Here is a 14868-nt window from a genome sequence, read left to right on the forward strand (position 1 = left end):
TTCTATGTGTTAAATGCTTGACATACAGTAACTCATATGTTAATCTCTGTAACAACCTTGTGAAATAGGTAATCTTGTTAGAGGAGAAATCTGGGCACAGAGAAGTTAAGTCAACTATTCAAGGTCACACAGCTAATGAGTGGCAGAGCAAATATTTGAAGCCAAACTGTCTGGCTCCAGAGTCCATACTCTTAACCTCTGCATTCTATTGCCTTTCCTGAAGAAAGAGATGGAACAGGCAGGGATGGAAGTGGATGGAAGACTGTTCCAGGCAGAAGGAACAGCAACTGAAAGGCTCTGAGGCAGGAACAAACATGAGGGGTAGAGGAACAGCATGGAGACCAGTGGGCCTGGAATGGAGAGAGGGAAGGGAGAGCGAGGTAGGAGATGATGTAGGGGATGGCTATGATAGAGGCTTTTGATTTAATCTGAAACCTGAAGGATGAGGAAGAGACCACCAGGTGAAGAGTGGTGGTTGCTAGGCAGAGGGAACAACAGCTGCAAAGGCTGAGGCTGGACTGAACTTGAAGAGTTCAGGAGAACAGCACGGGGCCAAGGAGGCTGCACCTGAAAGAGTGAGCCTGGGGAGATGGGATAGAGAGGTGGGTAGGGGATGAAGTCAGAAAACAGGGGACATGCAGGGCCTAGTGGGTAGAGGATTTGATTTTAAGCTGAGATGTGAAGGGTGATGGGGAGGCAGCCAGACAAAGAATAAAGATGTGGAAGAGGGTAGGTATGTTGCAAGCATAGGGTACATAGCGTATAGCAAGTGCAAAGGCCCTGAGGCTGGGCTGAGCTTGGTGAGTTCAGGAGAATATCAAAATGCCTGCATGGCTGGAGTTCCAAGGGTGGGGAAGGAGGCAGTCCTGAAGAATTAAATTGGAGAGCAGTGAGGCTCAGATCATGTATGGTCTTTTAGGCCATTGTAAGGGGTTTGGATCAAAGCTGATGCCTAGAATACGAAGTAGAGGTGGCCAACTAAAGAGTGATGAGAGGTATCCCGGGAAGAGGTCACAACAAGTGCAAAGGCCCAGAGGTGGGAGTGCACTTAATATGTTCTGGGAGACAGCAAGGAGACAGCAGGGAGCCTGAGTGAGTGATGTGGGAGGTGGTGCATGCACAAAGGTGGACAAGAGCCAAGGTTAAGCAGGATGTTCTAGGGAAGGGGCTTAGATTTAAGCCAAGTCCTAAAGAATGAAGGGGAAGCAGCCAGGAGAAAAGTGGTAGGCGGTGTTCTTGGCAAGGTGAAAAGACCCTAAAGTTAGACTAAACTGGGAGAGTTGGGGGAATCTCAAGAAAGCCAGGGTGGCTACAGCAGAATGAGTGAGGGGGAGAGTGGCAGGAGGTTAGGTCAGGGAGGTAATAGGGAGACAGATCCTGTAGGCTTTGAAGGCCGTGGGTTAGGGATTTGGATTTAAGCAAATACTTGAAGGATGAAGAGAGGTGGATGATTTGCCAGGCAGTGGGAACAGCGAGTGCAAAGGCCCTGAGGTGGATCAAGCATAATGTGCTCAAGGGGATAGCAAGGAGCCCAGAGTAGCCAGAGCTGAGTGAGTGAGGGGTGAGTCACAGGGCCTTGAATACCCTGACCTCTTGGTCCTCCTGCATCTCTACCCAGGTGGACGGCATCCTTCAGTACCTGCCCTTCCAGGCGGCAGATGGGCAGGTGCAGGTGTTCCGCCAGGGCCAATATGCTGTCGTGCGCACAGACTTTGGCCTGACTGTCACCTATAACTGGAATGCCCATGTGACTGCCAAGGTGCCCAGCAGCTATGCGGCGGCACTGTGCGGGCTCTGTGGGAACTTCAATGGGGACCCAGCTGACGACCTGGCTCTGAGGGGTGGAGGCCAAGCTGCCAACGCACTGACCTTCGGGAAGAGCTGGCAGGAGGAAACAAGGCCAGGCTGTGGAGCAGCTGAGCCAGGTGACTGTCCCAAGCTGGACACCCTGGTGGCCCAGCAGCTGCAGAGCAAGAAGGAGTGTGGGATCCTTGCCGACCCCAGTGGGCCCTTCCGGGAGTGCCACCACACACTGGACCCACAGGGTGCTGTGCGAGACTGCGTCTATGACCGCTGCCTGCTGCCAGGCCAGTCTGGACCACTGTGTGACGCATTGGCCTCCTATGCTGCCGCATGCCAGGCCGCCGGGGCCACTGTGCACCCCTGGAGGAGTGAGCAACTCTGCCGTGAGTACCGAGAGTGACAACTGGGGGACTCAGCCTTATGTATATTCATTAATGTATAAATATCATTAAGTCATTGAATTCTTATAACAGCCCCATGAGGTACGGGCTATGGTTATACCCATTTAACAGATGAGGAACCAGAGGCTCAGAAAGTTTGTTACATGCCTGGGATCACGACAGCTAGGAAGTCACAGATGCAGTAAATATTTGTAAGATGGCTGAATACATCTGGTGGCCCCAGGTCTGATTCCCATTTGGCAGCTGTCATTCAGAGATGAGCTCCTAAGGATCCCTGCCTGCACATCTGGCAGTTGTCAGGCTGGTTGGTTTGGAGGATCTCAGTCAGGACTGCTTGTCTCTGCTCTGCTTGGTCTCATCTTCCAGCCGGCTAGCACAGGCTTCTTCACACAGTGGTCTCAAGGTTCCAAAGAGCAGCAAGGGCGGACAGCCCCCAGTGGGCAAGCACACTCCAGGCCTCTGCTTGACGTCACATTTGCTAATGTTCCATTGGCCAAAGTCAGTACCATGGCCAAACCCAGAGTAAGGGGTGGCCAGCGTCAGTCTGTCACAATCCCCATCATACATCTCTGCCACAAACATATGCATGAGTGAGCAACATTTAATAAGTTTTAGAAATGCCTGAGACCATAGACTCTAAGTGTTAAAAAAAAAAGGATAGAGTGAGTTATCATTGCAAGTCTTGTTAGTACACAACTGATAAAAATATTAAACATGGGGCTTCCCTGGTGGCGCAGTGGTTGACAGTCCACCTGCCGATGCAGAATTGGAAAGACATCTCTTAATGAGATGGATGGCTTTTTCCCCAGTAGTTCATGTCTGTTGTTGGAAGGAGACAGGGTGTAGCATCAATTCTATTTTTCATTTTGTAGATATGATATTACTAGGTGGATGGAAGTGGCAGGAGTTCTGCTAGAGCAACATCACTCCGTTCTTTGAACCCCTTTTGAGCTGCAGGGAAGTTAGTCACACTGAGAGATGCCATAAAACTTACTTTTTATGACTTCTAAGCAGCTGATTCTATGAGGCCCTCCTTCTGTTTTGTCGGGAGCAGAGCTGGAACTGATTTGATACCAGTAATGATTTGTCACCAGTAATGATTTGTCATCCATTGTCTCCATGCTTATGGTAATATTTGAAATTGTCCCTTCGTGTCCCTGGAGGTTTTCACATCCCCACGGCAGCACACTGTGTTAAGATTCGGGATTGTTCTCTTCTGTAAAGTGGGAGAAGCACACTTGCAAAAGGGACAGTGGGAAAGCAGATGCAATTCCATCAGAGGCACATTCTCAGGCTGATCGTTTTTAGGAAGAACTCACATAATTAGAGCCAGGACTTGTGTGGCACACTTCCCACTGGGCAGGTTCTGTTCTAAGGGCTTAACAGCTCTCATTTCATCCTCACCACCACCCTGTGAGGTGGGATCATCAAGGAAATGGAACCGCAGAGATATTAAGTAACTTGCCTGGGGTCACACAGCAGGGCAGCACGATTTGAGCCCAGGCCAGTTGACTCCTGAATTTGTACAGTTAATTGTTGCATTCTATGGCCTCTGTAGTAATTGAGAATCTCTTATTTCCTTAAAACTACTCTTGCCCTTGGACCCCTTGGAAGGTCTAGAAGACTGGGTTGTGAGGACTCAGACACCAGGCAGAGGGAGGCCTGGGGGGTGCCTGAACCCATGTGCCCAGCACCAGCTTCAGCTCTTGTGGGTATTTTGCTATTCTCATTCATCTATCTCCTCCACCACCGCCCCTTTCTTTTTTTTATTTTGTGGAAATATTTTAAAGCAAATTCTAGACATGAATTTTGCCACAAATACTTTAGTAAACATCTCCAGCAGATAGGACTTTTAAGCAACATGACCACAGTGCTGTTATTACCAACAACAAAAATAACACTAATTCTTTAACATCCTCTAAAACCCAACCTGGGTTCGAATTTGCTCAATTGTCTAAAAAATGTGGTTTTTTCACTTTAATTGAATGAGGATCCAGACCGAATCCACACTGCACTGGGTTGGTTTGTCTGTATTCATTTTTATCCTGTAATAGCCCCCTCCTTTTTTTCTCCATCATATTATTATGAAAATTTTCAAATATACAAAAAAGTTGAAAGAATTTTACAGTGAGCACACATATACGTACCATCTAGATGCTACAATCTGTGTTTTACTATACTTGCTTTATCACATGTCTATCCCTCTATCCACCCCTTCCTTTGTTCGTGGAAAAAACAGGTCATTTATTCTACAGAATTTCCTACTTTCTGGATTTGGCTAGTTGCTTCTTCACAGTGTATTTAATTTGTCCCTCTGTCCCCTGATTCTCTTGTAAACTGGATATTAGATCTATAATGGTGCTGTCCAATAGAACTTTGGTGATGGTGGAAATGTTCTATACCTAAGCTGTCCCATCTGGTCACCACTAGTCACGTGTGGCTATTGGGCGCTTGAAATCAAGCTAGTGTGACCAAGGAACTAAATTTTACTATCAATTTTACTTAGTTTTAATTAACTTACATTTAAATGGCCACATGTGGCTATCGTATTGGATGGTGCAGATAGAGGCTTGATTGAGTTCAGTTTTAGGGGTTTTTTTTTTGTTCTTTTTTTGTGAGGAAACCACCTGTTTTATAATCTGGGATGACTGGAGTTTGGAGAGAGAAACAGGGATTCTTTTTCATTTTTTTCTTTACCACCTGGCCAAATATTTTAATTTACTATAGAATTACTACCACTACTACTACATTACTGCTTTAGAGTGAAGAAGCTAAAAATACTGCATTCACAAATACACTGCATAGATTACACACACACACACACACACGCATTTGCATGGTTAAAATATGTACCACAGATCCACAACTTGTTACCAACTTGAATAAGGTCATTAAAGACATTACAGATAAACCCAGACCACCGTTAAATTGGAATAGTATCTTAATTATCAGGAGTAGATTAACTGTGATATGTTTGCCAGGCCCCACTGAACAGAGGGTCTCCTTGCCGCTGTACCACTTATACTTGTGAGTGTGTGTGAGCATGTGTGTGTGCATGCGTGGGCGGGGGGGGAGGTCCACGGTGTCCCCAGGGAGCAGGGATTCTTGATCCTGATGGCCGCTCTCCCTGCAGCCCTGAGCTGCCCGCCCCACAGTCATTACGAGGCGTGTTCCTACGGCTGCCCGCTGTCCTGCGGAGACCTCCCAGTGCCTGGGGGCTGTGGCTTCGACTGCAAAGAGGGCTGCGTGTGCGATGAGGGCTTCGTGCTCAACGGTGAGTCCTGCGTGCCGCTGCCCTCCTGTGGCTGCGTGTACCAGGGCACCTACCACCCCCCCGGCCAAACCTTCCACCCGGGGTCGGGGTGCAATTCCCTGTGCCACTGTGAGGAGGGTGGCCTGGTGTCCTGTGAGCCCTCCAGCTGTGGCCCACACGAGGCCTGCCAGCCGTCCGGTGGCGTCCTGGGCTGTGTGGCTGTGGGTTCTGCCACCTGCCAGACATCGGGAGACCCCCATTACACCACCTTCGACGGCCGCCACTTCAACTTCATGGGCACCTGTGTGTATGCGCTGGCTCGGACCTGCGGGACCCAGCCTGGCCTGGCCCAGTTTGCCATCCTGCAGGAGAACGTGGCCTGGGGCAATGGGAAAGTCAGTGTGACCAGGGTGGTCACTGTCCAGGTGGCCAACTTCACCCTGCGGCTGGAGCAGACGCAGTGGAAGGTCACGGTGAGAGCAGGGCTGGAACGTGAAGGGAAGGGGCCTGGGGTAGAGGGTGATCTGTGGGTGGAGCATGTGTAGCACTCAGGCCAGGGGCAGGGGGCACAGAGCTCTGAGTAGATGTGGGAGGCATGGGGTCTGCAAAGAGAGGGGGTGCCAGTCAGAGCCTACAGTGGGGGACCAAGACCTTCTCCCATGTGGCTCAGTCTCCACCTCCCTGCCCCTTGATTATCCCCTCCGGACATTTACCCCTTCCACTCCATCTTCCCCTCCTTCCTGGTCCCTGCTTTCATAAGGGTGTTATTACATTGAGACCTGTATTCATTTCCTGAGGCTGCTGTAACAAATTACCACCAACTTGGTGGCTTAAAACAACAGAAATTTATTTTCTCACAGTTGTGGAGGACAGAAGTCCGAAATCAAAGTGTTAGCAAGAGATGCACCGCCTCCAAAGGCTCTGGGGGAGAATCCTCCCTTTCCTCTTGCAGCTTCTGGTGGTTCCAGGTGTTCTTGGCTTGTGGCCACATCACTCCAGTCCCTGTCTTCATTTTCACATGGCCTTTTCCCCTGTGTGTCCCTGTATATTCTCCTCTTCTGTCTCTTTTAAGGACACTTGTCATTAGATATAGGGCCCACCCTAATCCAGGACGATCCCATCTCAAGATCTTTACCCTAATTACATCTGCAAAGACGCTTATTCCAAATAAGGTCATATTCTGAGGTTCTAGATGGACATATCTTTGGGGAACCACCATTCAACCCACTACAAGACCCTATTATTAGGCCCATTTACAAATATGGAAACTAAGACCCAGAGAGGTGAGGTCACACAGATCTTCAGTGTCAGGCAGGGGCTAGATCTAGGGTCTGACCTCTCAAAGTGTACCCTCTGAAGCACGGCATCTCCCACCTCCCAGGTGAATGGTGTGGACATGAGGCTGCCCGTGGTGCTGGCCGAGGGCCGGGTCCGTGCCTCCCAGCATGGCTCAGACGTTGTGATCGAGACTGACTTTGGCCTGCGCGTGGCCTATGACCTCGCGTACAATGTGCGGGTCACCATCCCAGGCAACTACTACCAGCAGCTGTGTGGCCTGTGTGGGAACTACAACGGCGACCCCAAGGACGACTTCCAGAAGCCCGACGGCTCACAGGCAGGCAGCTCCAATGAGTTTGGCAGCTCCTGGCAGGAGGCAGTGCCAGGCTCTCCCTGCCTGCCCACCTGCAAGCCCGGCGAAAGCTGTGACACAGAGCTGGAGTGTAAACCTGAACTGCAGGAGAAATACGAGCAGCAGCAGTTCTGTGGGCTCCTCACCAGCCCCACGGGGCCGCTGGCTGCCTGCCACAAGCTGGTGGACCCCCAGGGTCCCTTGAAAGATTGTGTCTTTGATCTCTGTGTGGGTGGCGGGAACGAGAGCATTCTCTGCAGCAACGTTCATGCCTATGTGAGTGCTTGCCAGGCAGCTGGAGGCCACGTCGAACCCTGGAGGACCGAATCTTTCTGTCGTGAGTGAGGGGCAGAGAGAGGGGGAGGTAGAGGCACAGAAGGGGCAGACCCTGGGCCCTGCAGCCTCTCACTCCCAGGGGCTCTGACCTACACCCCCTCTTTGCAGCGATGCAGTGCCCCCCTAACAGCCACTACGAGCTCTGTGCAGACACCTGCTCCCTGGGCTGCTGGGCACTCAGTGCCCCCCCGCAGTGCCCGGATAGCTGTGCCGAGGGCTGCCAGTGTGACTCCGGCTTCCTCAACGACGGCCAAGCCTGCGTGCCCATCCAGGAATGCGGCTGCTACCACAACGGTGTCTACTACGAGGTAGGGACCTGGTCATCCTGGGCAGAGCTGGGGACTGCAAGCTGGACCCCCCTCCCACTGCCCATTAGCACCACAGCCTGTCCGCTTGGCCTCCTGAACGTCTCTCCCACCCACTCCTCTTCCCCTCACCATGGCCCCACCGTGGTCCAAGTTTGTCCCCTCCCAGCTGTCTCCCTTCCAGCCCTCACTTTTGCTCCCTCTCGTCTACCATCCCCAAGGTAGCAGGTAAGACCCTTCCAAATATGACCATAGGTCCTGCAACTTGAAACCATTCCCTGGCTCCCCAGGTCAAGTTTCGGCTTTGTATCCAGGTCTAGAGTTCGTCTCTGTGATACCAGAGGCTAACTCCCTCTGCTTCCCTCTCCCACTCTCTGAGAGTTACTCCTTTTCCTTTGATTTGAGTGTGTGTTTATCTAAAGTTTGTCTCCTTCAAAGGTCTGAGAGCTCTGTGAGGGCAGGAACCCTCTCTGTTTGCCTCCTCATATGAATAATAATAGTACTACAGCAAACAGGTGTATGGTGCTTACTATGTGCCGGTTACTGCTTGTAAGTGCTGTATGTACAATGTATATGAATTTATTTATTTATATATAATATATATACTTTTTATATAATGTTATATATAAACTTTTTATTATAAAAATTTTCACACAGGCAGAAGTCAAGAGATGAGTATAATAAATCTCCATGTACCCATCACTCAGCCTCAAAAATAATCGACATTTTCCCAGTCTTATTTCATCGCTGCCCCCGTTTCCTCTCCATTCTGGGTATTTAAAGGGAATCCTTTTTCATTTCATCTGTACTTTATATGTATTATTAAGCCAGTTATACTTTCATAAGTTGGTGCCATTCTTACCTGAAACTTACAGATGAGGAAACTGAGGCATAATGAGGCTGAGTAATTTGAGCAGAGTGGTGTAACTTGGAAATAGCAGAAACAGGCTTCAGACCCAGGCAATCTGCTCCAGGGCCTTTGCCCTTAATTCCTGTGTTTCTCCCATACAGCAGACATCTAGTAGCTATTTCAGAATAAACAAATGAGTGAGTAAATGAATGAAACTGAATGAATGAATAAATTGGGCCCCAAGGCCATGCTGTGCCTTAGACAAGGGGCCACCCTTCTGGAAGATGTCCCTTTTATGTTCTCCAGACCCCTTTATGCCCGGAACACCAAAGTTGCCAGAGTCAGCTCCCGCCCTGATAGCTGTGCCCTCTGTCCCCACAGCTGGGGCAGACTGTACTCATTGACAGCTGCCAGCAGCAGTGCGTGTGCCACGCCGGAAAAGGCCTGCTGTGCCAGAACCACAGCTGCGATCCAGAGCAGGTGTGCCAGCCCTCGGGAGGCGTCCTGAGCTGCGTCGCCAAAGGTGCTGGGCTGGGGCCAGGGCCGGTGTGGCTGGGGTAACAGAGGACGGGGACGCTGCAGCTGAGGGCGATATGACCCGGCTCTTCACGGTGGGAGGCACAGAGGACTAAGGATTAAAGTCTCAGACCTGGGGACCCCTAAGCTGGGATTCCCAGGGCCAGGGGCAGTAGCCCTTCAGACTGGAAGGCAGGGACTCTTATGGTGGAAACCAGGCTGTGGGAACCCTCAGGGATAGGTTTCCCAGGGCAGATGGCAGAGACCGTCAGTGTAAGGCAGGGACCGGCAAACTTTTTCTCTAATTGGCCAGATGGTAAATTTTTAAACTTGCAGGCCGTACGGTCTTGGTCACAACTACTCACCTCTGCCTTCGCAGCATGAAATCAGCTGTGGACTTTGTCAGTGAATGGGGTGTGGCTCCAATGAAATTTTATTAACAGAAACCAGCAGCTGGAAGTGTATAGTTTGCTGGCCACCGGTATACGGGTGTAGGCTTAGGGTTTCAGACACCATCCCCAAGGGGTAGAGGAGACTGGGACCCACAGGGACAGAAAGCAGAGTCCTGAGGTCTAAGGCAGAGACCCCATCAAAGCCAGGGTCTTGAATACAGGACCCACCTCAAGTGAAAGATCAGGATTTATAGGGACACACTCTCAGACAGGGGACACCTCTCAGGATTAAGTCTAAGCCTCAAAGCCACCCCACAGGACTGACTTCATGGGGTGGAGGGCAGAGAATTATTCCTGAGGATGAAGGGATATACCTCCAGAACTGACTGAGATCTCAGGGCTGATGGGCAGGATATCAGGGACTCCCAGGGACCGGAGTATCTTGGTCAGAGTCCAACAGGAGACAGAAGCCACACAGTAGCTTAAATAGGGAAAGTTTAATAGAATTCTTTGCTTGTAATAGGGATTGACTACTAAGGGATAAAAAGAATGCTGACGAACACAGGAAGAGCAGATGTAGGGAGCAGCCCCTGCCCCCAAAGGTTACAGCAGAGCACCTAAGGAAGGGAGGAATTGGGAAGACGGCCCCCACTCCAAGGCTGAGAGGCAGATCTCATTGGAGGGTGGCAGAGAGGTTGTGCAGGCTGAGCTGGAAGGTGGGAAAACCCTCACTGGGGTGCTGGCAAAACTCACTGGGAAGCCACCTGCCGGGGTGCCTGAGTGACTCGCTGGGAAACCAGCTGGGGCCAGTGGACCTCACCGAGTGGGTGTCCCCCAGGCTGCTGGCCCTGCTTGCTACCAGGAGCCTGGAGAGCAAAGCCCACTGGAAGCAGAGCAGCCCCTTCCTCCTGCCGTGACCCTCCAGCACCTTCTGCTGACAAAACCTAACTTTATTGGTGGATTTGGAGCTAAGGGGCCATCAACTGAAAACTGGCACAGGGGGAGAGAGAAGGAAGTTTTAAGGCTGGGGTCTTGGGCACAGGGGTTCCAAAAGCTGGGTTCACAGATTCAGTGGCCCTAGGAACAGTCTTGGACAAAGAGACCCTCGGAGGTAAGGCCTGAGAAATGAGATCCCAAGGCCAGGGTCTTAGGCACAGCAACCCCAAGGAGATAGAATCTTGCACAGAGGGATTGCCAGGCTATGAGACTCAGATACAAGGACCCCAGGGTCAGGGTCTCAAATGGTGGGACCTCTGGGGTTAGTTTCTCACCAGAAAGTTCCTGAAGTACCTTGGTCTTGGGCACAGAGACCTCCAGGACCTGGGTCTCAGGTGTGGTGGCCCTCAGGAGGCTGGGAGCTCAGGTGTGGGGGAACCCGGGCCCGAGGTCTTGGACACGGAGAACCCTGGGCTGTGGATGTCCTCATGGATGCCCACAGGGCTAGCATCACAGACACAGGGACTCCTGTGTCTCTGGTCTCAGACCTCGGTCCTCTGGGGCTGAGATCTCAAGCAAGGGGACCCCAGGGCCTGGGTTTCAGATGTAGGGACCCTAGGACCTGTTTCTTGGCTGCAAGGACCTTGGGGCCTGGGTCTCAGACAACAAACAGCAGGGCCTGGGTCTCAGATGTGGGGACCTTTGACAGGGTCTTGGACACAGAGTTTCAGACGTGGAGGGGTGCCCAGGGCCTGGTCTCAGAAATGGCAGACTGTAGGGCCTGCATCTCAGATGGGAGGAACCTGGAATCTGGTCTCACCCCCAGTTGCCCTTAGAGCCAGTATCCCTCGCACAGATTGGGGCAGATGCTGGGAAGTAGCTGGCCGTATGCTTGGCAGCCCCTCAAGGTCCTCTCTCCTCTGCCCCCAGACCCGTGCCATGGTGTGACGTGTCAGCCACAGGAGACATGCCAGGAGAAGAATGGCCAGGGTGTGTGCATGCCCAACTACGAGGCCACGTGTTGGCTGTGGGGTGACCCACACTACCACTCTTTCGATGGCTGGAACTTTGACTTCCAGGGTACTTGTAACTATGTGCTGGCATCAACCAGCTGCCCAGGGAGCAGTGCCCAGGGCCTGACATCCTTCACTGTCACCACCAAGAATAAGGACCGGGGAAACCCCTCTGTGTCCCACGTGAGGCTGGTCACCGTGACCATCCTCAACACCAACATCTCCATCCACAAAGGCGAGATCGGCAAAGTCCGGGTAAGGATGGCCCCTGAGCCCCCAGGTAGGGTGGGAATGGTCCTGCCAGCCACAGTTAGGAGCTCAGTGCTCTCTCTCTTCACTTAGGCCTGAAACAAAATGGCAGCAAGAGCAATAATAATTACAAAAAAACATCACCCCTCTATTGGGAATTAAATGAGTCTAGCCCTTTGTTAAGGGCTTTAATGTAGGACTTAAATTTTGCCTTTTTAGAATTTGCCTTTTTAGAGATCTGGTTTTGAATCCAGGCTCTCCTTATGAGCTGTGTGATGTTGGGCAAATGACTTGACTTGGTGGGCCTCAGTTTCCTCATCTGTGAAATGGGGATCATAGCAGGCCCTGCCCCACAGTGAGGTGATGCATGTAAAGTGCTCAGCTGAGGGTCTGACCCAGGTAAGCACCCTTGACTGCTTGTGAGGGAACAAATGAGAGGCCCAGAGCCTCCAACATGAAGAGAAATTGAGAGAGATGGAGAGAGAGAGAGATGGACTGCCCAGAATAATGGAGATGCAGATTAATGTCAGCTCACAGGGAGAGAATGAGGTACGGAACAGAGCAGGCCCTCAATGAACGATGGTGAGTGAGTGGAAGAAATGCCCAGACACACAGACATGCACAGGAGATGATGAGAGAGGGAGGGACTAGGTGAATGAGACCCAGAGAAAGACCCAGAGAGATGGACCTAGAGAGAGAATGTCACACCACACACACAGATGCAGAGAGAGAGAGTGCACAAGTGAGAGAGACACAGAGAACGGAGGGGGCCCAGAGAGAGAGACAAATGAGAGAAACTCATAGAGAATCCGGAGAGAGAGAGAGAGGTCTAGATACAGAAGGAGGGAGAGAAACAGAGAGAGAGAGGGAGAGATGAGGGAGGGAGACAAAGATCAAAAGAGAAACCCAGGGCTTCCCTGGTGGCGCAGTGGTTGAGAGTCCGCCTGCCGATGCAGGGGACATGGGTTCGTGCCCCGGTCCGGGAAGATCCCACATGCCGCGGAGTGGCTGGGCCCGTGAGCCATGGCCGCTGAGCCTGCGTGTCCGGAGCCTGTGCTCCGCAATGGGAGAGGCCACAACAGTGAGAGGCCCACATACCGCAAAAAAAAGAGAGAGAAACCCAGAAAAAGCAGCAGAGTGGGCTTTCATTCTCCAGGGCCTGGACTAGAGCAGATGTCCATAATGTTTGTCAAATGACTATATGACCAGCAGTCACGGGGAAGGCCTTGGCAGCTCCCAGCCACAGCAGGACGAGCGAGGGAGGCAGGGGGCCAGAGCCGGGCTTCGGCATCTCCAGTGACCTATGTTTGCCTCCCTTCCCCCTCTTCCCCCAGGTGAACGGCGTGCTGACGGCATTGCCTGTCTCTGTGGCCGGTGGGCAGCTTTCAGTCACCCAGGGCGTATCGAGAGCGGTGCTGGCCACCGACTTCGGGCTGCGGGTCAGCTATGACTGGGATTGGCGAGTGGAGGTGACGCTGCCCAGTAGCTATCACGGTGTGGTGTGTGGGCTCTGTGGGAACATGGACCGTAACCCCAGCAACGACCAAGCCTTCCCTAACGGCACGCTGGCTCCCTCCATACCCGTCTGGGGCGGCAGCTGGCGGGTTCCAGGCTGGGACCCACTGTGCTGGGATGAATGTCAGGGGTCCTGCCCAACATGTGCCGAGGACCGACTGGAGGAGTACAGGGGCCCCGGCTTCTGTGGACCCCTGGCCCCTGGCTCCGGAGGCCCCTTCGCTGCCTGCCATGCCCACGTGGCCCCTGATAGCTTCTTCAAGGGCTGCGTTCTGGATGTCTGCCTGGGCGGTGGGGCCCAGGACATACTTTGCCAGGCTCTGGCTGCCTATGCCACTGCCTGCCAGGCTGCTGGGATTGTCATTAAGGACTGGAGGACGCAGGCCGGCTGCGGTGAGTGTTGGGGGACAGAGCAGAAGCTGGGGGCAGGGGTCCTGTCTCTTTGGGGCTGGTCTGGTTTCACTCCAGTCCTTCTGGGTCTGTTTGTTTGGTTTTTTCTCTCTGTCTCTCTGTTTTTGTTATTGTCTCTCAGTCTCTTGGCGCTTGTCTCTGTGTCTCCCTTTGATTGTCTCTCATCCTCTCTGTCCCTGTCTCTGGGTCTTTCGTTGTCTCCTGCTCTGTCTCTCGTGGTCTCTGTCTGTCTCCTCCTACCCTATCCTCAGACCCCACCTCCTGACACCATTCTCTCCTTTTCTTTCCCTCCCACTCCTTCATCCACCCACAGAGCTCTCCTGCCCAGAAAACAGCCACTACGAGCTCTGTGGCCCACCCTGCCCAGCCAGCTGCCCGTCTCCTGCACCCCCCACCGCCTCTGCCCCATGTGAGGGCCCCTGCACCGAGGGCTGCCAGTGTGACTCAGGCTTCGTGTTGAGCGCCGACCGCTGTGTTCCCCTGGATGGTGGCTGCGGCTGCTGGGCCAATGGCACCTACCACGAGGCAGGCAGCGAGTTTTGGGCTGATGCCACCTGCTCCCAGCGGTGCCACTGCGGGCCTGGCGGTGGCTCACTGGTCTGCAAGCCTGCCAGCTGCGGGCTAGGTGAAGAGTGTGCCCTATTGCCCTCAGGCCAGCATGGCTGCCACCCTATCAGCACAGCTGAGTGTCAGGCCTGGGGTGACCCCCATTACATCACCCTGGATCGGCACCAGTTCAACTTCCAAGGCGCCTGTGACTACCTGCTGAGTATGCCCTGCCACAGACTACCCCCGGGGGTAGAGAACTTCACGGTCACGGTAGCCAATGAGCACCGGGGCAGCCAGGCCATCAGTTACACCCGCACTATCACCCTGCACATCTACGGCCACAGCTTCACCCTCAGTGCCCGCTGGCCCCGACAGCTGCAGGTGAGGGGTCAGTGGGCCAGGCAAGAGCATGTGCCAGCCCTGGAGTTGCCTGGGACAGTTAGGGGTCTGCCACTACTCTGATTGCCTTTCACAGGTTAACAGGGCAGATGGAGGGATCGAGAGAGAGTATAGGCCTTGGAGCTGGATGGCTTGGAGTAGTGGCTTCCCCATCTCTGAGCCTTAGTTTATTCCTCTGTAAAATGGGTCTAAGAACAGTACCTGCTTCGGAGGGTAGTGTGAGGAGCCAGTGACATCGTGCCTATAGTCACTTATTATTAGTACTACTATTACAATTACAAGGGGGGAGGTCACGTGCTCAGGGACCCTA

At 52.7% G+C, this 14868-nt stretch overlaps 1 protein-coding gene across 1 annotated transcript in view; it reads left to right on the plus strand.

The window, feature by feature from the left end:
* The window catches only part of FCGBP (Fc gamma binding protein), an 88068-nt gene that overhangs the window by 61506 nt on the left and 11694 nt on the right, over nucleotides 1-14868 (plus strand). Inside the window, exons 9-16 of the mRNA XM_024768651.1 lie at nucleotides 1619-2186; nucleotides 5338-5930; nucleotides 6839-7424; nucleotides 7532-7731; nucleotides 8960-9101; nucleotides 11353-11690; nucleotides 13019-13592; nucleotides 13924-14551. Of these exons, the coding sequence (XP_024624419.1) occupies nucleotides 1619-2186; nucleotides 5338-5930; nucleotides 6839-7424; nucleotides 7532-7731; nucleotides 8960-9101; nucleotides 11353-11690; nucleotides 13019-13592; nucleotides 13924-14551 (3629 nt within the window). The remainder of the gene's footprint in view (nucleotides 1-1618; nucleotides 2187-5337; nucleotides 5931-6838; nucleotides 7425-7531; nucleotides 7732-8959; nucleotides 9102-11352; nucleotides 11691-13018; nucleotides 13593-13923; nucleotides 14552-14868) is intronic.

This window comes from Neophocaena asiaeorientalis, unplaced genomic scaffold (genome assembly GCF_003031525.2).
Source record: "Neophocaena asiaeorientalis asiaeorientalis breed wild unplaced genomic scaffold, Neophocaena_asiaeorientalis_V1.1 scaffold629, whole genome shotgun sequence".
In the NCBI taxonomy this organism is placed as follows: domain Eukaryota; kingdom Metazoa; phylum Chordata; class Mammalia; order Artiodactyla; family Phocoenidae; genus Neophocaena; species Neophocaena asiaeorientalis.